General features: G+C 36.5%; 1 protein-coding gene across 3 annotated transcripts; it reads left to right on the forward strand.

Annotated features, from left to right (window-relative positions):
* RAB18 (RAB18, member RAS oncogene family) lies at window positions 1–25,658 on the forward strand. 3 transcript variants are annotated; one of them, XM_069458661.1, is made up of 7 exons: window positions 10–323; window positions 4,690–4,745; window positions 13,527–13,588; window positions 19,374–19,446; window positions 20,597–20,715; window positions 20,790–20,856; window positions 24,005–25,657. In XM_069458661.1, the coding sequence occupies exons 1-7, from the start codon at window positions 256–258 to the stop codon at window positions 24,178–24,180; spliced, it is 621 nt and encodes a 206-aa protein (XP_069314762.1). In that variant the 5' UTR covers window positions 10–255; the 3' UTR covers window positions 24,181–25,657. The 3 variants fall into 3 exon arrangements, with proteins under 3 accessions (XP_069314763.1, XP_069314764.1, XP_069314762.1); XM_069458662.1 differs by lacking the exon at window positions 20,790–20,856 and having other exon boundaries at window positions 1–323; window positions 24,005–24,175; XM_069458663.1 differs by lacking the exons at window positions 19,374–19,446; window positions 20,597–20,715 and having other exon boundaries at window positions 5–323; window positions 24,005–25,658.

The following is a 25,658-nucleotide window of genomic DNA, read 5'->3' on the forward strand; positions in this document are numbered from 1 at the left end:
TCACACGCCTCCCCGTCTGCGCTTGCGCACGGGAGGAACGCGCTCTCCGGAAGGCGCCGGGGACTCCGGGCGTGCGCAGACGCAGAGCCAGCTCACGGCGGAACTGGGGCGTGCGGGATCCGGCAACCTAAAACACCCGGTGAGAAAGGAAGGTGGCAGCCGTGGAGCGGCGCGCATGCGCGGCAGCTGTCCCTGCTGAAGGGTTGCGAGGCGGACCGGGGCGGCCAGCTGGGCTCGGAGCGGAGCAGGGTCAGGATGGACGAGGACGTGCTGACCACCCTGAAGATCCTCATCATCGGCGAGAGTGGGGTGGGCAAGTCCAGGTGAGGCGGGTCTGCGCGGCGTGACGAGGGCGGCGGGGCTCTTTCTGCTTCCGTGGCCGCTGTCCCCTGGGCCGGGACGGGAACGGTAAACGGCGGCGGCCGGGCGCGGGCCGGGCTCGGGCCGGCCCCTCTCGCGCCCTGGTCGGCCTCTGGGCCGCGCGCTCCTGCGGCTCCCGCTCCCCGCGCCCCGCCCGGGCCTGCCTGGTTCACGGCCTCTGCCAGGCCCAAGTTCCCTGGCTCGCTTTCCCTCCTGTCGCACCAAGGGAAAAAAAAAAAAAAAAACGAAAAACAATTCCGAGGGCCGCCACTCGGCCGGCCAGTTTGCTGCGGCGGAGCTCAGGGCGTGGCGGGCGGCTTTGGGCCCGAGTCTGGCCGAGGACGACGCCTCGCCACGAGCCCCTCAGGGTTCAGGCCACCTGTCACCCCAGGAGCTGGGAGTTGGAACTTTATCACTTTGGTATTTCTGTGGGGCTTTCTGTAAATACGTAATGTTCTGCATGGGAAGTTTCGTGACGCCTTAGGTCACATTCCTGGCCTAGTTTGGCGCAGCTTATTGACACTTCTTTTATCATTATTATTTTTTATTAGTTGGCTGTGAAAGAACTCCTTGGTCTTGTGACTGCTTGAAAACTTCACTTTAGTGTAAGATGTGAGTGTGTAAGCTGTGAACCACTTTTGAAAATAAAATTTGTTGTTTTGCTACATCATATGGAGGTACAATGATTCAGTATTGTGCCCTTTCATTTTTATCTTTTCCTTGGGCAAAATGGTATTGACAATAGTTAGAGTTGAGTATAAGGTAAGACGTGGATCTACGTGGATGTTGCTGGAGGGTTGTGATTTCATCCAGGTCTTGGAACAGAGTTCTCCAGGTGAAGTCATTCTTGTCATCTGATTGTGAGTAGGTTGTGTTCTAGGCGGTCTTGATCTTTAAACAACATTCAAAGGCTGTAAACAATTTCATATTTTAGCTATACCTCCTGATACACATATCTTTCGAATAACTTTTAAAATCACTTCAAAAAGTCTTTCTTAGGATACTTAAGGACTTGAAAGCTTGTTATGTAATCTGTTGAGACGTTATATATTTTTAAAGTTTGACAATACATTTTCATAGTTTTTCTTGTTTAACATACTCTGGGTATAGTGGAGTGAGGGATTTGCAGGTACCAAGGAATAGGTTCATGAAAAATTATGGATTAGCAAAATGGTGTGATGAGTGTGTGTGCTTGTTAAAGAGCTAAATAAAATCATTTTCATGATCACCATCTGTTATTGCACGTACGTATTTTAGAGTTAAAAAGTTAGTTAATATTGTTGACATTGTCTCAGTAGGAATTCCATTCTGTTGTGATCTTTCTTTTCTGCTTTTTTCCTTGAGATATGGTCCTCACTTAAGTTCATGCATATAAAATTGCTGTTTTTGAAGTCAAAGATGGTTGTCATTTCATGTGGTTCAACCCAATGGAATGGTTGGTTGGTATTTTATCTAAATGTATTGCATGGATGACAAATTCAGGCGTGTTAAAATTTTTCTGGAAAGTTAACTGGATGTACAGTTAACCGGAGTACATAAACAAGGTTCCCCGTTTAGAGTTAGCTCTGTTTAGTGGATGATTGGTGTTCCTAGTTCCCTCCTCCCAAACAAATTTATTGGGTTTAATCTGCTTTAAACTTTTTCCTCAAGATGTAGTGGTTAATTATCAACTGCAGACTGCAAAATTTTAACACTTTACCTCTTTCAAAAAAGGATTGCATTTAGGGAGAAAATTATCTTATTTTTCTAGCTAGATAGACATTATTGGCCTATGTGATATGCTGTGGAAAACAGGCTTGAACACTTATCTTTGTGCATAAGATGAGCATAAATGACTCCACTAAAGTATACGTCTAGGCTTTTTAAGGCAAATTAGTACAAAAACATTTGCCATAATTAGGATCTTAAAGGGTTATTCTAACCAGTAGTTTGTTTCTGTTTCTTTACAGAGCTGGCGCTTGTGAAAGTGAGATAGCACTTGTGGTGTTGAGGAATTATTGCACAACAAAAGGATAGTTTAATCCAAATTATGGATTACTTTCCAGTTTATTTCATGGTGTTGGAGTGTAAAGGGTATATGATAGTAGCAAGGGGACCAGGATTGTGAAACTGGGATTGCCGCTTGTGTGACCTTGTGTGTGATACTTGAACTCTGTAGGCCTTCATTTGAAAAGCGAGGGAAGGAATGGAAACCTATCAAATCCTATCTCATGTTAAATGCATAAGATTCTTTCATTCTGTATCTAGGCCTGGTGAACTAAAGATGTAGCAAAGTGTATAAAGAACTGGAAGGAATTATAAAGACCTTCTATTATCTAAATTGCTGTCCCTGGGACACCTCGTCCTGTCCCTTCCTTATTGGTGTATTTCATTTGCAAATAAGTGCAGATTAGTTATAATCACACTCTGTTTATCGTAAATCTGATCTTATCTAAGTGGTGTGATGGTAGTTACTCCTTCCATCTATAGCTCTGCATGGAAAGTATTTTGCTCCTTGAACTTTGAAAATAGGAAGGCATAAATATACAATACTGTAAAAATGGTGGTTCTTAATCATTTGGGGGTTGTGGATTCCTTTCAAAGTCTAACTGAGAAATGGATTCTGCCTAGAAAAATGCATGCACAGAATTTAGAATACCAGTGTACCCCTGGCTAAGATCTGATTTATACTCAGAGCCTGTATTAAAATTTGTTAATTTGCACCATACCAATTTCTTGTCTTTCCTGACAAAGTACCACTAATGACAAGGCTGTTGTAAGGATTAGGAATTACAGGAGAAAAACCTGTGGCTCAGTATCTGGTTCATTGTCCTATGTACAATATATAGTAGCCAATACCATTATTATTACTTGTATTATTATTATGGTATTATTAGTACTACTCTACGAGGTTATGTTAACCTGTGTTTTTGTAATAATATTTTCTGTGGTGACCGTGTGTGTGTGTGTGTGTGTGTGTGTTTGTGTGTATCTTTTCTATTTTTAAATTATGGGTAACTGAGTATGTTGGGAGAGAAGAAAATTTTTATAAGTAGTCTTTAAGAGTCTTACTAGTGCTGTCACCTAATTTATGTTGGAAGTAAGTAAATATAGTTATGATGTTAAATAGAAAAATCTAGAATGTGACTCTTGTTTTACTTTGATTCTATAGTGCTGGTTTTATGGTAAACACAAGAAAACAAAACCAAGAAAGGGAGAGTTAATCTATCAAATATAATTAATGACACTGGATTTGGAAACTACCAGGAGGCCATTATGTTTTGCAGTGTAGTCTGTGGGCAGAAATTATCTCTAGCAACTATTATCACAACTTATAGAATTATTCATAAAATTTTTTGTAATTTAGACATCTGACCTGTTTCTTTGATTTGTATTAATGCAAACAGGTCAATAGGACAGTCTTCTACTTTAGGAATTAATGTGAGGGAAGATTGATTAATTTTAAAATCTAGGGCTTTAGCAAAAGCTTAGATTTTATTTTTGAAGAGCTAAGAACTGACACTTCTGGGAGTTTTTAAATTTTATTATTAAGTAAAATAATTCTGGGAGATCCCTTTCTTTCTAGTTTCTTTGCCATTTCCTAGGTTTAGTCCTACGTTCTCTCTCACCATAACCATGGCAGTTGTCTTCTGTTGATTTCCTTTTATTTTTTGCTGGCATTAACTTTTCAAAGCATACAGCAGTTCTTGTCGTTCCTCTCTTTAAAAGCCTTCACTAGTTCTCAGTTGCCTACTGGGTTCTTTATACCCCACCTAGCATTTGACAGAATATACTTCCTCTGGTTGCCCTGTGATCTTTCTACCTCTTTTTACCATATCCTTTCTTCCCACTCAGGTAGTAGTCATACTACTTGATACAGAATGCTAGGCTTTCATACTTTTCCGTTTTTACTTGAATTCAGATTTTTTTTTTTTTAAAGTCAGTTTGTTGCATTCAAAGAGACTTTATTTCCCCCCCCCTTTCATCTATATCAATTAAAGCACGGCATGTTGCTATTTTCTCAGAAGACCATTACAGTATAGTTTAAAAAAAAAAAAAAAAAAACCAATACAAAACCACCTTTGCATTTGGAGAATTGTGTAGGGGAGCTTGGGGAATATATCTGCTAGTAAACTACTTTGCTCTTGGGATTTTTTAATTGCCTTTCCAATAATTTAATTCCTCTGTATATACGTGCTCTGAGGCAGTATTTATGGGAGCAGACCTACATCAGATACTCTTATATGCATCTATTAACTCCTGACAAAATATAACAATCATATACACATTTATCATATGATGAGGAAGAAAAGTCAAATTCCTAATGTGTCTTTTTAACATCTCTTTCAGCCTACTCTTGAGGTTCACAGATGATACTTTTGATCCAGAACTTGCAGCAACAATAGGTAAGCCTATGTTTAAGAATTCATTGGAAATACTGAGTATTTTCTTGTTTTATCTAAATTCCCTTACCCTCCTCTCACCACCCCACTGCTTCCATGTCTGTTGAAATCATTTTTTTGCTTAAAGCCAGTCAAATTTAGCAATGGGAAGTTGTATACCAACTTCAGTGACATGAGTGTTAATAAGTTCTAATAACCCACTACCATCAGATGAGCTTGAAATCTTATTTTTCCTTTAAGACTTAACTTTGAAACTTTGATACCATTAAATTTCTGAAGCCTGTCTAGAATTTATCAAGCAAAAATAACTTTATCTGTTGTCTCATAACACTTTGTTAAAACCACTGATACTATGATTATTCGTATACACATTTGTTTCCTGTATTATGGATTGTCTTTCATTTTGCAGCGTACAACAGTTATCTGAGTGTTTATTGTGTGCCAGGCACTGTCTTAAGAGGTGGGGTTATAATGATGAATAATACAAACTTGGTCTTCATCATCATGGACCTAAGAGTAGAATGTTTAATTTTGTATTTTCAGCATTTGCTAGAGTATTTGGCATGTATTCTTAACTTCACGTATTTGTTGATATTAGTTATTAAGGATCATTAGGAGCAATGGTATCTAAGTGCCTTTTTAAAATAAAATTTAGATTGCCTGAAAGTGGTTTGCCCCACTGACTTATTAGAAAATGTGAGAAGATGGGGTAAATATTTTGGTTATCACATGTGTAGAGAGAGATACAGTGTAAAGGTATGAAGAGACGGTTTGAAATAGTTGAAAGTTAGCTGAGTCAGAGCTGCATAGTAGTCTTGGCTCTGCCTTGAACTAGATGTGATCTTGAGCAAGTCATTTGACTTCATTGTCTTCGTCTGTAAATTGGGAGGTTTTGGGGGAGAGAGAATGTATTTTTTTCAGCTCTAAAATTTCATGATCTGCTGAGAATATAATAAAGATGATCACGGCATTATTGTTAGGGAAAATAATTTCTCTTAACTACCTTTATTTTCATTTACTGTGTGTCTGTTTTTTTTCTTTTTATTGAGATAATTCCAGACTTAGAGATAAGTTGTAAAAATAGCACAAAGAATTCTTGTGTATACTCCTGAAATTCCCTAAATAATGATATTTATCACATTTGCTTTATCATTCTCTGTCTATATATGCACACATACAGTATATAGTATTCTTTTTTTTTTTCTCTCTCTCTCTCTTTCTTTCTTTTTTTTAAAGAGCTGCGTCTCGCTCTGTCCCCTAGGCTAGAGTGCAGTGGTGTGATCATACCTCACTTCAGCCTTGAACTCCTGGGTTCAAGCGATCCTCCCACCTCTTCAGCCTCCGGAGTAGCTGTGACTACAGGAATATGCCTGGCTAATTTTTTTGGAGAGATGGGCTCTCCCTATGTTGCCCAGGCTGGTCTTGAACTCCTGGCCTCAAGCGATCCTCCTCACTGGGCCTCCCAGCATGTTGGGATTATAGGTGTGAGCCATCACACTAAGCCAGTATTCTTTTTTTTAAAATGAATTGAGAGTAAGTTGCAGACATGTTTTAACGTATGTATACTTTAATGTGTATTTCCTAGGACTGTCTAGGATTCAGTCCAAGATCACACATTGAATTTATTTATCATTTCTCTTCATCTTTTAATCTGAACAGTTCTTCAGTCTTTCTTTGGCTTTCTATGGCCTTGACATTTTTGAGGAGCACAGGCAAGTTATTTTGTGGAATGTCCCTCAATTTGTGTTTGTCCAGTGTGTCCTCACAGTTAGATTCAGGTTATGCATTTTTGGCAGGAATTCCACAAAAGTGCTTCTTGGAGCATTATGTCAGGAGGCACACGGCATCTGTTTGTTCCATTGCTAGTGATGGGACTTTAGTTGCTTAAGGTGATATATGCAAGATTTCTCCACTGTAAAATTATTATTTTTCCCTTTGTAACTAATTTATTGTGAAGAGATACTTTTGAAACTGTATAGATATCCTGGTTCTTATCACACTTTTTGCCCTCATGTTTGAGCAGCCATTGACAATTCTTGCTTGCAGCAAGTAATAAGGACAGTATGTGATCCTGTCATTCAAACCGTGGTGGTTGTCAAATGGTGATTTTTCACATGTCATCGTTCTATCTACATTTCTTATTTGGAATTCTGCAAGGAAGAGCTCTTTGTTTCTTTCTATCATAGTGCCTCTAAATTTTTAATAAATTATATCAGGTATTATTTGGCTTTTGTGTGACATTGACATTTCCAGTTTTACTCTTATGTGTGTCATAAGAAAGGGAATAATTTACTCTTACGGGTGTCATAGGAAAGGTAATAATTGTAAGCACTAGTAATTAAAAATCCATTTTAATTTGGCTTTGCTGTATGATTTACTCCTTTAAAAGATTACTTAGCAGTAAAACTTCATTTTGCTCAGAACATACCTGAGCATGTTTTGGTAATGGATATTGAGGAGTAGAGGAGTTGTAACTGGCAGGAAAATAAACTTAGCTAGAGTTAAAATTTTACTGAAGGAATGAATATATATGTGAAATATGAAACTATCTTCATTTCAAACCCAAATGAAATCCAGGGGCTTGCGGAATGACAGATCATGGGTTTTCCTTATTACTAAAAAGGCTTTTTCTTCTGCAAAAAGAAATAGTAAGATTAAAGCATGCTGATGAGACTGTATATAGTTTGTTCCCCAGGTGGGCCCTGGGTCCTACATATGTTTTTAAAAGTATCTTTTTTAAAACAATTTTTTTAAAATTTGTTTTTAGAGATGAGGTCTCACTGTATTGCCCAAGCTGGTCTTGAACTCCTGGCCTCAAGCCATCCTCCTTCCTCACCCCCTGAGTAGCTAGGAATACAGGTGTTGGATCACTTGAGGGGGCCAGGAGTTTGAGACCAGCCTGGGCAATACAGCGAGACCTCCTACCCTAAAAAATATACGTATGTCTTTTACATTTAAGCATCAGATTACTTTCTGCCTTTGGGAGTAACCAGTACACCCATGCTTTTTAAAATAAAAACGGTTATCTTAATTGTTAATGGCCTTGTGAAAATTAGTGTTTTGTGGAAAATTAGTATTTTACCTCACAGTAAAATATTAGTAAGGAAAGTGCGTATTTATCTTTTGGTAATAGAGTGAGACATGTTTCTGTCTCATCTTATATAACATTCTTTTAATGTAATTGTTGGATTTGGGGTTTGAAGATGGTACTATAAAGTTAGCATTTTCTTTTGTTTTCTGACAATTAGCTAGAAACAACAAAGAGAGGGAGAAACTAAAACACAAATCCAGTATTCCACTAAACTAGACAGTTAAACCTCCAAGCCACAGAATAGGTGGAATTGCTGGGAAAAACAGTGGAGATGAGGCTGCGTGTGGGAAGCCGTGAAGGATGCCACAGCTGCAGAGCTCAGAGCCAGCGAGAGACACTTCATGCAACTGAGAGTCCCCCTGAGGTACAAAACCGAAATCCCTTGTTTACAAAAGCAGAAGGGTTTTCTTCAGCTAATGGCAGGAGCTTTCCTGCACCTGGTTTGATTCTAAGACGTTGGGGAAATGAAGCCAAACAAAGTCACACAAGCCATTTTTCTGGGAAGTATACGTCTGTCTGTAATAGCAGTGGAGGAGGAGATGACTTTGCATTGTGAAAAACCTCGAGACTGCCTATCTGGATTGGCTGTTGAGAAGTAAAACATGGAACTCTCTCTTATGCACGACCCTGAATCAAGAAAAAGTTTTGTTAGTCCACAATTGGAACCACTATGGCCTTCTGCACGAACCTCATATAAACAGCAGGTCCAGGAAAGCCAGCACCTCCTTCAAAGATGAATAATGAAAAGGAATTCATTCGGCTCAAGGCCACTACAAATACTGAAGAATTAAAAAGGAAGAAAGGACAGAAAAACAAAGGACAGATGAACACTTACCTAAAAATATTGCCATAAAGAAGATAAAAATGGTGAGCAAACATTTTGCCATGAATTTAAAACGTTTAATGAAGTATTTAGCACTGAGAGCACAAAGCAGTTGACATAAGAGGCCAGGGAAGAGATAGTGTGACTGTATGAGAAAATGCAATGTAAGTCAATTGAGCGGAAAGAAAAATAAATGAAATTAAAAGATAGAAAGATCACTGAAATGAAGGGGAAATTGAAAGGATCACATGGACAATGGAGAAGTGTAGAAAACACAATAAAAGACAAGGAGGCTAGAATTGGAAAGAGCGGGTAGAATTTACCAAAATTAATAAAAGTGTGAAAGGCTTGTTTTGTAGCCAACGTACAGTCTAAATCCTGGTGAGCGTTCCATCTGCACTTGAGAAACATTGTTTGTTGAACAGGGTGTTCTGTTGGATCTAATTGGTTTGTAGTGTTGTTCAGATCCTTTATTTCCTGTTCACAATGTATCTCATTGCTCTATCCATTATTGAAAGTGATGTATTAAAATCTCCAACTATTATTGTAAGACTATTTTCCCCTTCAATTCTGTCAATGTTTGCTTCATATACATTGGGGCTCTGTTCTGTGGTACATGAATGTTTATAATTGTTACATCTTGATGAATTGGCCTTTTCATCAACATATTTTGTCCTCATTTGTCTCATAACAGTTTTTGACATAAAGTCTATTTTGTTTGATTTCAGTGTAGTCACTCCCGTTCTCTTTTGGTTACTATTTGTATGGAATGTCTTTTCCTTCCTTTTCACTTTCAACCTATCTTTGTCTCTAGATCTAAAGTGAGTCTCTTATAGAAAACATATGGTTGGGTTTTTAAAACTATTCTGCCAATCTCCTTTTGATTGGAGAGTTTACTCTGCTTGCATTTGATATAATTACCAATAAAGAAGGACTTCTGCCATTTTGCTGTTTGTTTTCTTAGAGAGTTTTTGTTCCTTATTTTCTCAGTCTTTTGTGTTTAGTTGGTTTTTTGTGATATGCTTTGATTCTTTTCATGTTTTCTTTTGTGTATATTCTACAGGTACTTTCTTTGTGATCTGTTTCTTTATGAGTTAATTCTGGTAGCTTTTAATCTTTCCAGGAAATTTTCTGTTTTATCTAAGTTGTCAGATTTATTGGCATAGACTTGTTCAGAACGTTCCTTCATTATTCTTTTAACCTCTGTACAATCTATAAATTATGTGATGTTTTTCATTTTTATAATGATAATTTTTTGTCTTCTCTCTTTTTCCTCATAATTTTGGCCAGAACTTTATCACTTTTATTGATTTTCTTTGTAGAACCAGTTTTTGGTTTCAGTCATTCTTTTTTTTAAGTTGTTTTTCTGATTTGAGCTTTATTTCCTTTCTTCTACTTGCTTTGAATTTAATTTTCTCCTTTTTCTATTGTCTTAGTTTTGAAGCTCAGGTCATTGATTTGAGATCATTTTTCTTTTCTAATATGAGCATTCAGTGCTTAAATACTACCATAAGTATTGCTTTAGTGGCATCCCACAAATTTTGATATTCTGTTTTTCTTTTCATGCAAAATATTTAGTTCAAAATACTTCTTAATTTGAACAATTTGATTATAATATCCCTAAATTTATTTTTCTTCGTGTATCTGTGCTTGGGATTCATTCAGCTTCTTTGATCTGTGGGTTTATATTTTTCATGAAATCTGAAAAATTCTGGCCATTATTTCTTCAGATATATTTTTGTCCCCCTTTCTTCTCTCTCTTTCATCAGCTCTAATTGCTTCCATGTTAGGCTACTTAAAGTTGTCCGACAGATCACTGATGCACTCTTATTTTCTTTGAATCTCTTCTCTCTGTTTCCTTTTGGGTAGCTTCTATTCCCGTGTCTTCACATTCACTTAATGTTTTCGTCAGCAGTGTCCAATCTGCTGTCAATCCCGTCCAGTGTATTTTTTATCTCAGACACTGCCATTTTCATCTCTAGAAATTCTATTTGGGTCTTTTTTATATTGCTCATTTCTGTTTAACTTTTTGAACTTGTGGTGTACAGTTAATACTGTTTTTAATGTCCCTGTTGGCTAATTCTGACATTTGTGCCAGTTCTCAGTCAGTTTCTATTGATTAATTTTTCTCCTCTTTGACAAGGAAGACACGTCCATTGATATGTTCTAGTCTCCTGTTCACAAGTATCTGCTGTCAAATTCATATTTTCTTTGGTAAATTTTCATGTTCCACTTAGGGCTTGCTTCAGAGGCTTTATTGATTATATTATCTATAATAACAATATTTTTTATTTTCAACTAAAATAACCCTCATGAAATAGGCAAGTGTGCCTTAAAAAAGATTCTTGCAAAGAAACTCAATTAAAAATCATATTAAAAATGCTAACTCAAATGGACAACAGGAGAAAAGCTGGCATGACAGTTCTACTTCTGTTATGAGCTCCGTGTCACCCACATGAAGAGGTTGAAAAGATGGTTTAATCAAATATTGTAAGAAGTTGGCAAAATCAAATTTATCAGAAAGACTTCCACTGCTGCTACCAGTTAAGACAAATTATTATCCTGCAAAAGAGCAGAAGCAGGCATGGTAAAAAACAGTTTTAGCATGCGAGAGCTAAAGAGCTCAATTGCTGCATATTCACCAGAGGAACCGAGGGAAGAGGAATGAGGCCTCTGGCGGTCTGGATTCAGATGAGGTGTCCTCTCAGCCCACCTGTCTGTTGGCTGTGATGGTAGGACTCCAGTGCACAGTGTCTCCTGTGCATGTCATTGGTAAGTTCCTGACACAGTATGTTAAAAGAATGGTTTGGAGACATTGTTAGTTGTCCACATGCGAATTATGCTTATATCAGAGACAGTCATTAGACTGTTGTCAACAAACATATGTAGAAACAGGAAATAATTAGAGAGAAAGAGGAGATGGGGGAGGGGAGGAAAACACAAACATTCTAGAAACAGCGAGTTTCTTTTCTTTGGTAAACTAATTAGCTGATAGTTAGAAAAGAGGCCCTTTACCCTTGACCATGTGTCTGGGGTTACTAAGAAAAAAAAAATTACTTTTTTTTTTTTTTTTGACACTCTCACTAGTCACCCTAGGTAGAGTGCAGTGGTGTCATCATAGCTCACTACAACCTCAAACTCCTGGGCTCAAGTGATCGTCCTGCCTCAGCCTCCAGCTGACTTCTTCTATTTTTAGTAGAGGTGGGTCTCACTCTTGCTCGGGCTGGTCTGGAACTCCTGAACTCAAGCAATCCCTCTGCCTCGGCCTCCCAGAGTGCTAGGATTACAGGCATGAGCCACTGCGCCTGGCCAAAATTAGTCCCTTACTCTCTGAAAAACATTGAGAACTTAACTATAGAGTATACATGACAAGCAGTCTCTGTGTAATATCTACCAATGGCCTTAATTTAGGACCTGCACCAAGTCAGAACCATTTCCCTTCTATAAATTTTCTCAGGTTTTGTGTTTTTTTTTAAAGTAATAGGAAGAATATGTAAATAATTTCATATGTTTATATAGATGGTTCTATTTTTCAAATGGCATAATAACTTCTTTATCTAGACCTGGTGAATACAAGATTATTTAGTATGAGGGATTTTTTTGTTTGTTTGACTGCAAAGAAGTTTTATACTTAGGTTTTCCTTGGACTGTGTAAGCACCACTGCACTTTCCTTAATGGTTGCCCATCATTGTAGGCGTGGCTTTATCAACCAGTTATCACCCTAGCCCAAAACACCAAAGTTTTTTTTTTTCCCCAATATCGTTGACACACAGAAAGATCTAGCGTAATGCACCTTTTGAATGTGCATTTTTATTACCTAATTTGTGTATGTAATGGGTCACCAGAAGTCATCCAAGAATTACTATAATATTTCCATACTGGTGACAGGTGTTCTGTTAAGCGTTTAGCACATGAGGGTGCTGTTCATCTTAGTTGGGGCTGTTGTGAATTAATTGTGACAAGCTAATAAGATCTTTTGAAAGTTTCTTTCCAAGCTTCTTGAGCTAATGGTTTCCCTCTGTCCAGTGGGGTAGACTGCACATTATTTTTGATACTCTTTAAAGACATGTGGGCAGTTACTGTTCATTTAAGCCAGATGGCATATGTCAACTCCTTTTCCTGGCTGCTTTAAAAAGCCTTGTATGACTTCTTATGAAGCTCTTCTCTTTACATAAATTAGTACTTACAGAAGCTTTTCACAGACTTTGGGCACCCCTCTTTCACTTATGGAGATTCTTAGAGAGTTGAGTGCAAACATTTTTGTGTATCAATTCCTTTTTTGATTGTGCTGTAGCAAGTGATTATTGATTAGGTTATATGAAGCTAATGTTGTTTTTTAGGATAAAAACAAACAAAATAAAGAATTCATAAGACAAGGAATGAGTGGCCCTTTGATATTTTTAGCAGTCCTCCAAACTGCTTATAGGCAAGATCTGAGTTGTGGTTGGCTGGCAGTGGACAACACTCTTAACAGGGGCGTGTGGATGCTTAGGGAACCCCTGACAACTGTCTTGCGACCCGCAGTCGGCATGGATAGCCTTCTCTGTGTTGGCACTGTAATTCTAGTCCTTGACTTAATATGCATAGCCAATCATCACCTTACATTTAATTTTGTTTTTCTGTTTTAGAAGAATGACAGGTAGGTGTTTGAGTGCTATAAGCATTTGATTTTTGTTTATCCTGAGTAAATCCTAAGCTGCTGAATTTTAGTGACACTTTTTCTTTTATCTTCACATGCAGAATTCAAGGAATTTGGAGTGTGAATTTGGGCATTTGATAAAGTGGCTTTTCTTTATTCTGGTTTTCTTGGTAATGGATTTTAAAAGTATGTTTTACCGGGAGACTCATCAAAATTTTCATTTCTTCAAGGTGTTGACTTTAAAGTGAAAACAATTTCAGTGGATGGAAATAAGGCTAAACTTGCAATATGGGTAAGAGTTTTTTAAATGCATTTTTTTAATAAGTATTAAACTCTTTAGGGAAGCAGAAATTGATTTGTGTAGTGTTCTAGAAGTGAATGAACAATTTGTATTAAATAACTTTTGGGAGATTTGATGTTGATTAAAGGATAAACAATATAAATAGTTATATCTTATGATTGGGTAATTAAGCAAAGACATGTTTTACTTAAATTTTTTAAATGTATAATCTTTTCAGAATATTTCTAAACAAAATAGAATATTTTAAAAGATCTTACCTGCCAGAGAGAACCATTGTTTGTTATTGGGTGTGCTTCTTCAGTTTTAAAAAAACTGTCTAGATTGAACTAACACTAAAGATAATTGTTGAGGGAAAGGAGAACGTAGGGATACTTAGAAAAAAATTGTGTTTTTCCTGTTTATTAGTATAGATATAAAATTTGAGTTTGCCAGCTTTGGCTATGTTTTTTAATACCTCATTTTTCCTTACTGGTTTGTTTTCATTTTCTTGTGAATCCAACCATTCTGATCCACATTGCTCTGCTAGCTAGACCTCTTCATGCTAGTGCCAAGCAAGGTAGCATTCATTGTCGAAAATATCCAAGATGCTCAGTGTCTCTGTGTGTCTGTCTGTTCTGTCTCTCCCTTTCATCTACCTACCTACCTATATCTGTCTCTATTTAAATATAATTGCTAACATATAAATATATTAATTATAAAAATATACTATTTTATATATCTAATTTCCACATATGCTGTGTAATTAAACATAGATATATATTTATACATGATAAATAATATTAGAACTGATTAGCACTCATCAAATTGAGACATACTTCTACATAGCAGTTAAATGGTAAATGCTGTTTGTACATCAGTCACAGATTGAAACAGCAAGTGTCCATACATTGTATGATGTCCTTCATCTTTCTGATGTTCTCTGAATGGCACATTATTTCTAACATACGTTTTGTCCTAAAATAACAAATAACTATTTAAGTGTGTTTAATGTTTTTATGTCTGTTTTTTCTAACATACTTTAAATGATTATTAGCCTATTTGCCCCTCTCCCCCAAATATGTTTAATGTCAGTCAGAACAGTAATATCTAACAGAAAACAATTTTGAAAATGTTGGACTATGTTATAGTAAAATATATTAAACAGTGTAAGAATACTGGCTTTTTCTGTACTGAAGTAGGGGCTTGATTTTCCACATGCTTTTCATGGTTGATTTATCACCTCTTTCTGCCCTTGCTACTGCGTTGTGAAATGTACAGATTAGAGTAGGCTCCTAAGACTTACTGGTTGCGGTGAGATTTTTCTCTCATACAAGAGGGTTTTTTGGTTTTGTTTTGTTTTGTATTTACTTTCTAGTTCCTGCCTAAGCAAAAGGCTAGCAGGTATAATACTATTGAAGAGACATCTTTGCCATAGGCCTGGAAATATTTTTTAAAGAAGAGAAGATTTTTCCCCCTACTATAAGAATAATACAGGCTCATTCTGAAAGGGATAATTGAGACAATAAGACATTAATAGGGAAGAAAGTTTATCTTTAGTATATTTACATTTTAGTGTATCTAGGCACAGGCATATATACTGTTACACACGTGTATATTCAGTTTTCCAAAATAAAAGGATTATATCTTATGTTTTTTAACCTGTTTGTCTCTTCCTACTCTCCCCCGCCCCCACAACTGACACATGTAATGTGTGCTTTTGGTCCCTCAGTTTGAATGGCCCCTTGGATTCCGTTTCATGGCTATACTTTAATTTAGTCAACCTTTAGTGAAAGATACCAGTTTTATCTTTGTTTATCTTTTGCCATTCTTGATCTTTGTTTTAGATAAACATTGCTCTGATGAGCATCCTGATTTATACTTTTATGTGTACTTGTCCGATTACTTTAGCATGTATACCTAGAATTAGAAATGTTGGCTTAAAGAATGTGAAGATTAAAAACATTGATACACACCAAAAAGTCTCATTTTTAATTTGTACTTCTACCAATTACATTTTCATTTTGACTCTTCCACACCTTAATCTGTACTATTGTTAGTCTTTCTCATTTTTGCCTAAGTAATACTTTTTCACTTAACATTTGCATTTCTTTTGATTAGTGAGACTTTTTCCCCCTCTATTTATTGATCATATTTTTAAATGATTTTTCTTTTTATGTACTTTATCCATTTTAGCATTTATCCTTTTCATGATTAAAGTCATTCATTAATAAAAATATTAGCTTTTTGTGATTTAATTTTTCTACTCTGTCATTTATCTTTAAAATCTTGTTTAAGATGAATGTATGTTTGTGTCCTTATGTGTGTGTGTAATACTAATTCTGTCATATGCTACAGAATTTTTTTCCCAGTTTGTCATTTACTTTCAAATCTTGTTAAGAATGAATATGAGTGTGGATGGGGAGGGCTAGAGTAGGGATTTTCTTGCCGTACCAATGTATAGTATTTATATGGTCATACCAGTTAAATAACGTCATGGCATCTGGGTGTCATGTCTTATTTAGGAAGGCCTTTCCTCTCAATATTAGAAATATATGAATCCATAGTTTCCTCCAATTCTTCTGTGATTTTACTTATATAAATAAAATGAGTTCCTCTCCCACTTAGAAGCGTCTTCTAGGCTCAGGTAGAATAACTAAGCATAGCTCTGCCCCCGCTGCCTCCTGAGAGTGCATACTCATCAGAACCTAAATGGCATCTGTGAGGTTTTCTTCTGTTGCCTTTTTCTATTTCTTTGCCTCTCTTCCACGCCCCACATTCTATTAGTTAGCCTTTCTGGATCTTTTTTAGCCCTTCGTTTATCTGTATTTATTCAGTAATTTCTTCTCTCCTTCCCCCATCAGCAAATAAAACCATGGGACAGAAATAAAAAGCTCTGCTTCTTTTGTCTTAAAAAGATGCCGTTACACCTACCACATATTCCTGTTTTGAAAACAAACACAAGCAAAAATCTGACTATATACACATATAAAATTTATGGTAATTATAAATCCTGATCTAATGCTATAGCACTGGCTATTTTTTTGCCCAAATTATCACACCTATTTAAACATTTTTATAAATGAATCCAAAAATGTCACGACTTTAAAACATCTGGCCTAATTAAATATTTACATATAAAGTGTCAAAGTCACATGTACTATTTTAACATTAAAATATTTCTTGCCGTAATCTTTACTTTTAAAACACTGGGCCTTATGGATATTTTCCCTGTAATTGTAGTTCTGGTATTTGTGTTGTGTTTCATCAAGGCAATTTTTGAAGTTGATCTCAGGGAAGACCAGAGAGAACAAAGTTCATATTCACTTGCTCCCTGCCAGTTCTGGAAGTTATGGATACAGTTTCCTTATGCAAATAGAATGACATTTTTCCTGTCATAACAAAAGTCTTGGGACTAAAATATTTCATACTTGGTCCTTGCCCCGAACTATTTGTTATGAAAATGGAACAATGTTCCATGTATGGAAAAATAGCTACTTCTTAAATTTCCAAATTCTCTGTTCCAAAACTGAGTCTTGTCTTTTAAATAACAGCTTTTCCTTCCTTTTTCCTTTCTCTTAAAAAAAAAGTCTGTGGTACTAAAAGTTAAATGCTTACAGTATATCTGGATACTGAGTAATTTGTCATTAATTTGTCTTTTTTTTTTTTTTTGCATGTAAGTGAATAGCTAGGATGTGTTTCTTATAATGGTTTGTCTTTATAAAATACACATTTTAATTTAGTTTTATGAATTGGATTTTCTGAAATAAGTACTAGTCTAAAGCTATGAGCATTTCTAGTTTCTTATTTTATGCATATATACTACCAATTGCTTTCCGAAAATGGTGGTATAGTTTAACGTAGAAGTTACATCTTTATGGCTCCCAGGTGATTACTGTTTTTTCTGCAAACTTGAGTGTTGATCACTTGCTAAAAGTGACAAAAGATTGCTGGGCATCCATGACATATTTTGTTAATGATTAAATCATAATATTGGCCTATGTCATGTTATTGAAATTATAATCTGCTTTAGGTAGCAAGTCCACCTTTTTTTATGCAGCTTTTAATTTATATTATTGTTCTTCAAGAGTTGAGTAAATGTGCAAATTGAATAATTTTAAATATCGGGCAGATTTTATGAATACCTTTGAGGCAGAGAGAGTTTTTGTAAAGAGAGAAATTATTTTTTATTTTATAAATTTATCTGTTTGGAAAGTTTAATTTTAAATTTGTTACTTCACTTAAACGTGGTGGAGTAAGGGTTAGTTTCTGTAGTGGTGAGACTGGAAGCAAGAACATTCAGCGTTTATGCGAGAGTATGTGTGCAGGAGTGGTCATGTTCAAAGTGGCTCACATCGAAAAACTATTTTCCTTTTAAGTTTCTCTTCTGGGGCTATAAAAGATGGCAAATACTCTATATTGTCTGAAAGCATTCTCTGCTTTGGCCAGGCAAAGAAACTAGGGATTGCTGGAGCCTCTCATTGCTGGTTTAAAATTCCTCTCCAATCTTACAAACCTCTTAGAGGTTATTAACACTTTTATATCTAAAAGAGTTTCTACTTGTCCCATAGCAAAACATTCATTTACAATGGTGGGGCTGGTAGCAACGCTGTGGTTGAGTATACGCGTATTTACTTTCCTTCAGGTTACTTTACATCAGCAGACTGCAAACTTTTTCTTAAAGGGCCAGATAGTAAATAATTAGTCCAACCCTAAAGCAGGCCATATGGTAATACATAAGCAAATGGGCCTGCTGTGTTTCAATAAACTTTATTTAATAAAACCTTATATAATAAAACAAATGGGTGGCTGAGGTAGCAGTTTGCCAACTGCTGCTTTATATAATCGTAGGTACACTGAGACCACAGTCCAAGAATGGTACAGAGACAACAGAGAGAAGGAACCAGCCCCAGAAGTTGTAGAGGCTTGTTAAATTAGTTCATTTTTTTTCCCCCCCAACAAGTTCTGAGCAACTGTCTTCTGTTAAGAATTGCTCTAGCTGCTGGGGGTTATACTGGTTGTTAAGCAGATGAGTTCTGCCTTCATGAAATTTACATTTCCTACCTACTGTACATCTTTTGTTCATTAACCCTAACATAATTCAGAAACAACATATAATCAGAAGTGGTTTGGTTTTGTACATTTTCCTAAAAGAAGGTACATAGAAAACACAGGAGCCCAGCCTAAAAATTCCTTACCCAAAATAAGACACCCCTGCAATTCTTTTTAAAGCAGTGGTTCTCAGCCTTGATACTACATTAGAAACACCCGGGAAGATTTTTAAACTTCCTGTCATTACCCTAAAACAATTAAATCAGAATCTTTGGGGGTTGTACCCAAGGATTCCCAGAAAATTGCATTGTGCAGCTGGAATTGAGAATCATGGCTTTCAATGAAATGGATTTTGTACGTGATAAAAATCTTAATTACAAAATGTTAGAAAACCTTTACTTAGTTGTATTTTTCTAGATATGAGTATTCATTAATTTTATTTCTGTAGCACTTGTCAGTAAGAGAACACATCTTATTTGAATTTCAGGTTTTTGGTATTGTATACACTATTTTGGTGATGGGTATGCTAAAAGCTTTGATTTTAGCATAACTCATTTCATCCATGGAACAAAAAAGACTTATACACCATAAATCTACCGAAATAAAAATAAATAAATAAATAAATTAATTCCAGGTTTTTAATGAGCTTGTACATTATTATACTAATGCTGTTTGATTATCTACTCTTAGTGTATTGAAGGTCTGTTATTTATACTTTGTTTTATTTAACAATAATTGTCATTTTTAGGATACTGCTGGTCAAGAGAGGTTCAGAACATTAACTCCCAGCTATTACAGAGGTGCACAGGGTGTTATATTAGGTAAGTTTTTACTGTAATATACTATTTAAAAATATTATTATTGGAATTTCTGATTTTCCTAGTCTATGAAAGTCTTGTTTTATTTTTCTTTAGGGATACTTTTATGTAACTTTAAGTTATATTAACCTCATTTACTATTAATGAATATTAAAACTTTTTTATTTCTTTTCAGCCCTTTGTCTAGCAATTGAAAAATAAAGACAAGACTAGTTTATTAATATTTGGTGTAGAAGCATGTGTTGATGAGGACGTAGCTGAGGATTAACCCTCATGTGCTGGTCTGCCTTAGAGTATTACCAGAAACTGATCTTCGGTCATTACCATATTAATATTTGTTGCAGTTTATAAAAGAAGGAAGAGTATTTGTTGCTTAGTAGAATCTGTTTTATTGGTCCTAAAAAATAGCACAAACAAAATTTAGAAACCAACTGTGGATTCTTGGTGTAATTTGTTGAAAAGTGATTATTCTTGATATTCCTGGGAAACTGTTTAAAATGAATATTGATCAGTTGTAGGTAGAATTCTTTTTTTGCATCATGACTTGATAGTAACACTTACCCTTTTGGTTCAGCATCTCCTAAGTTTATAAACCACTTTAAATTAATAAGTTTTTTGTTATAATGCAGGATAATTTAAGATGAAAGTGGTAACAGAGAAAGACAGTCAGGAGCCCATCCACTAACTGTACTGTAATTTTTTCGAAGTTGCAAATTCTGGTTCTTGTAAGAAAAAATTAACAAGGTCATAGATGTTTAAATTCATATAAATTATTTTGATAATTTGCCACATATTTGAATCTAAACACTCTTTGGTTTTTGAACAGACTTCTTCCACCATTATGAGTGGAAACAGCTGTTGTTTTGCTATAATTGGTTTTTAGTTATTGCACAGGATACAGTTTTAATTCAGTCCCAGTATGTGTTAATAAGATTGAAATGTGTGTATGTATGTAGTTTGCTTTTTTTTTTTTTAAACACTTATGTCTTCCATCTAGATCAGTAGACACTCGTTAAGCACTGAAGACTTAACAAAAAAAAAAAAAACTTGTCTATACTCTGTAATAATGCTAACTTCTGGCTACATATCAGAAATACAATGGCATTACTTCTTATTTTTAATGCTTATTTAATAAATGACTCTTTTCTTTTAGTTTATGATGTCACAAGAAGAGACACCTTTGTTAAACTGGATAATTGGTTAAATGAATTGGAAACATACTGTACAAGGAATGACATAGTCAACATGCTAGTTGGAAATAAAATTGATAAGGTAAGAAGGCAGACACTTGGCGTCTTGGTTCTGTATTTCGATAGCTTTTTTTAATCATTGCATTTATCTTTTAGGAAAATCGTGAAGTCGATAGAAATGAAGGCCTGAAGTTTGCACGAAAGCATTCCATGTTATTTATAGGTAGGTGTGTGAATGAATATCAGTCCTTTCATAATTAATGAGGAATTTTAAAATGGGGTTTTTGCTAAGTTTCTTTCTTTATATATTTATTCAGTTCATTGGGCCTCATGCTACAAAATCTAACTATAGAACAAAGTTCCTTATTTTTCTTTCTAAAATAAAGTAGAATCACATTATGTGAAATCGTATAGAACACAGTCAAATCACTTCTCTCAGGATATAGTGGCATTCGATAAAGCTTGGCAACCAGTGCTGAAGTTGTGCCTTGCTGGTCCGTATGCTGGTAGCATCAGCACCACCTGGGAGCTTGTTAGAAACGCGTCGTCTCAGGCGCTGCCCCAGATTTTCTGAATTGGAATCTGCATTTTAACAGTATCTTCATATGGTTCATATGCACATTAATATTCGAGAAACATGGTCGAGCAGGGGTTGGCAAACTACAACATGGGTGAAATCTGGCCCCGCCATTTGTGTGGGAACACAGCCATGTCCGTTCATGTACATATTGTCTGCGGCTGCTTTTGTGCTCCATGGCAGAGTTTAGTAGTTACAACAGAGGCCATATGGCCCGCAAAGCCCAAAATATTTACTGTCTGGCACTTTGCAGAAAATGTTTTCCAACCCCTTATCTAAAAAGTGGATTAGCTATATCAGAATCACCTGGGGAGCTTCTTAAAATTACAGGTTTCTCTGCTTTTTCACAGGTCTGAAGGGCCGTTTGTTAAAAGCATCCTAGTTGATGCTGATGTGAAGCCAGCTTCAGGAATTAACTCATTTAGCCGTTCCATGGTGCTAGAAGCTACTAGGAATCTGCAGATGGAATTGAGAGAACATGATTTATAGATAGAAGCAGGGTGGGATAAGGGGAAAATGTAGAGATTTTCAGAAAAATTGAGTACTACCTTCCCTGTTTACTTGCTGTATGTCCCTTGTTTTCATACGTTAGTTTACTCGGTACTTATTGAACACTGAGGATATAACAAAGAACAAAACGTGCAAACTCCTTCTGCTCTTGGAACTTGCATTCTAGTAGGGGAAAAAGACTTAAATCAGTAAGTAGTGTTATGAAGGAAATAAAACACTGTAAGGGGAGAGAGAATGACTGAGGTGGGGGCCAATTAGGGAAAGTTCTCTGAGGCAGTGCCATGTGAGCAGAAATCCATCATGAGAGGATCCAGAGGGAGCTGTCTCAGGCTGAGAATAGCAAACATTTCCTGAGGCAGAAACCAGCTGAGTGTGTTTAAGGAACAGGCGGAAAGCTTGTGAGCTGTAGCGTAGTATGTGTGGGGAGAAGGCTGGTGATGGGGGGAGATGAGATTGAAAAGGTCGTGTTGCACTTGCTAGCGTATGGTAAAAAGGTGGATTTCATTCTAAGTGTGGTGGAAAGCAGGGAGTAATGATGTGCTCTGATACTCTTTAGAAAGATCCATTTGTGTAGAAGACACTTCTGTACAACATGACAGAGGTTAGTAGTTATGGGAGATGAGGTCTTCTCTTGCAGCGGCCCAGATGAATGAAACTGATGTGGCTGGTGGAGAGATGGCAGTTCTTGGAGATGCTGTGAAGGTAAAGCTGACAGGATGTGTGGCTGGATAGGGTGTGGAGGATAAGGAAAAAGAACAGTCAACAATAATGTTAGGTTTTTGGCTCAAGCAACTAGGTGGATTTTACTGCCATTAATTGAGATGTAGAAGATTGAGATAAGGGCAAGTTTGGGATAGGGAAACCCATAATTTTCTGCCACATAAGAATGAGATGTTTTTCAGATAACCAGTGGACATGCTGGTCATTGCCACTTAGGTAGTATTTAAGGTCATGTGATTGGAGCAATGACTCCAGGGAAGAATGTGAATTGAGACGGACTGAAGACCGAGCCCTCTGGTATTCCAGGACTTAAGGGCAGCATAAAAAGGAGGGGCCGGCCAGTAAGGCTGTGCCCGACATACCAGTGAGATAAGAGGATTTCCGGAGCGTTCAGTGTCCTGGAAGTCAAGTGAACAGAGTATTTAAAGGAAGAGGAAGTGATAAGCAGTATCAAATCCCAGAGGTGTCAAATAAAATTAGCGTGTTGGATTTAACAAGATGAAGGATATGGTGGTCTTGAAAAGAATGGTTTCAGTGGAGTGGTGGAAACAAAAGCCTAATTTAGAGTAGTTTAAAGAAAGAGCGTGAGATAAGAAGACAGAAACAGCCTATAGATAGATAACTCTTTAAAACAGTTTTCAAAGAGAGTAGAGAAACTGAGTGGCTATAAGAAGGATGTGTGGGATGGAGGTCAAGTTTGTTTTTTAGTAAGATGGAAAATAATTTTGGCAGACTTTTAGGCTGATTGGTTTGATCCAAGAGAGCGAGCGCATGATCCTTCAGTGAATGAGAACTAGGCCAGAGAGGAGTACAGTTCCGGGAACTAGAGCAGGGGTGGCTGAGATTGCAGCAGGGCCAGTTGTCCCACTGCAGCAGGGCTGAAGGCAGAGGATAAGCATAAATGTGCTGGGAGTGGTAAATTTATTAGTGGGATGATCAGGGAGTTCTTGCCAGATTGCTTCTGTTTTTCTCAAAATAATGCTAGATCATCAGCTGAGATAGAGGAGTTTTGAGAAGAAGGACTAAATAGTCATCTCAGACAGTGAGAAAGGTGATCACTAGGGAAATGCAGGGTTGGGAAGCAGCGCCAAGTGTCCACGTGAGTTTTGTGAGCATAAACCTCACGTGGGACCAGTGCTCATGGTTGCATGTTGTTTATCCAGCCGCCTGTAACTGCCTGTTTGCAGGCACGGAATAACCAGGTTACTTGTTGAACTTGGAGCATAAATTTCCTTATTTTAAAATAGGAATAATACCTGCTTTGAGGGCCAGCTTTAAGAATTAACTGAAAGCTTAAAAAAAAAAAAAATCTTTGGTATAATATTTGAGTAGGGCTTTACAAGTTACAATTCTATCAAGTGATCTTGGGATTATGTACCAGTATTCTTATGGATAGACTTTAAATAGCTCAATTTTGAGAGTTTGGGGAAATTCACTAATATTTAACCTGTGGGGAGAAATTGTTGATTTGGCTCTTAAATATATTTATGCCGTAAGTTTCCCAGAAAAACATGGGAATGTGGCCAGAAAGGAGTACACTATGTTGTTTTTCCTTGAATTTCAGAGGCAAGTGCAAAAACCTGTGATGGTGTACAATGTGCCTTTGAGGAACTTGTTGAAAAGATCATTCAGACGCCAGGACTGTGGGAAAGTGAGAACCAGAATAAAGGCGTGAAACTGTCACACAGGGAAGAAGGCAGCGGAGGCGGAGCCTGCGGTGGTTACTGTTCTGTGTTATAAACTCTGGGAAATTCCATCTCTTGCATATTTGATCAGATAGTGTCATCTTTCTGTATATAAACTCTTTAACTGCTATTTTAGGGACCTTGCTGTTTACACATAATTGTTTTTTATCATGGCAGTAAATATTTGCAAGAAATCCCATTCATTGGCTTTCCTAGGTGAAATGTTACAGTACGCATGCATGGTTCACAGTCTGCAGTTTTTTTATGTAACATAAAATAGGTGTACCTTTACAAGTACATTTGATTTTATGATTTACATTTATCATGTAATTTAAAAAAATCCACCTACAATCTAGTATATGTTGACACAAGGTCTGCTTTTGGTCTTCTTTTTGCTTAAATACTCCGATGAGTTACTGAATCACTTGGTGTATAGAACTCCTAGAACCCCAGGGAAGTAGACAGGTGTCATCAAACCTGGCAAATTTCCTTTCAGGAACAACCAAGAGCATGATTCCACAGCCATTCTAGGACGTTTAAGATTCTCTTTCAGTACTAAACAGAATTCCCAGTACGGAATGTAGCACAGGCCAATTTATAATTAAATATTTGTTCTGATGATACTTCTAAAATAGCATTGATATGTTAAAAAAGTTCGGTATTACTTTTTAATTTACTTCAGTGATTAGCTTAGTTGCTTAACTGGAGTTTTAATCCTGTGATATGTACATTGGATTCATGACCCTTTGCACAGCTTTTTTAGTTATGTGGTGGTTGGCAGAATGGCAATAAGGTTTTCTCCCATTTTGGCTTCAGAAGGACATGAATAGCGTGTTTATTGTAACTCCTGTAGTACTTACCACTTTTAAAACCAACATCTTTTTTCATAAATGTTGGTAGTGTTTGTCCAGGTACCTCAATTGTAGCTTGTGTAATGTTTGTGAATATCTGTATCTTATGGCTTCCATAATGGCTAGTTGATATTCAAAAACCTATTTCTGTGTTTTGAGGGGTGGGAACAAAAAAACACTAAATGACAATTTGAGAAAGACATATTGCTTCCAGATTCTGATGTGTGTGGGAAGATACTGTCACAATGAAAATCTTGGTAATTTACTGTAACAAGTAACCAATAATTTATCAAAACCAACTTGTACACATTAATAAATCTTTTTCACAGTATTCAGTCTTCTTACCTCTTGCTATTGTACATTGTATATTTTCTACTCATATGTTATTTAATTTACATTGATCTCTGCTATATTAGGCCCCCAAATACGTGATTTGTCCTTTAAAGTTGGTTGCTATCATACCCCTTGGTAAGATTCCAATATTAATTTCTGGGAAGTTTGTTCTCTATATACAGTTGCAAATGATAAAGATTTTTGTGGGTGAGCTTTGCAATATGTGTGTTAATGGATTTACTTCAAGTTGAGTTCTTTCTGAAACGGACATCTTTACATACGAAAACCCTACATTCTACTTGGTTTACACTTTTTAGTCAACGTTACATGTGATTGGAGGTTTTATACT

The sequence above is a fragment of the Eulemur rufifrons genome, chromosome 25, assembly GCF_041146395.1.
Source record: "Eulemur rufifrons isolate Redbay chromosome 25, OSU_ERuf_1, whole genome shotgun sequence".
Lineage (NCBI taxonomy): Eukaryota > Metazoa > Chordata > Mammalia > Primates > Lemuridae > Eulemur > Eulemur rufifrons.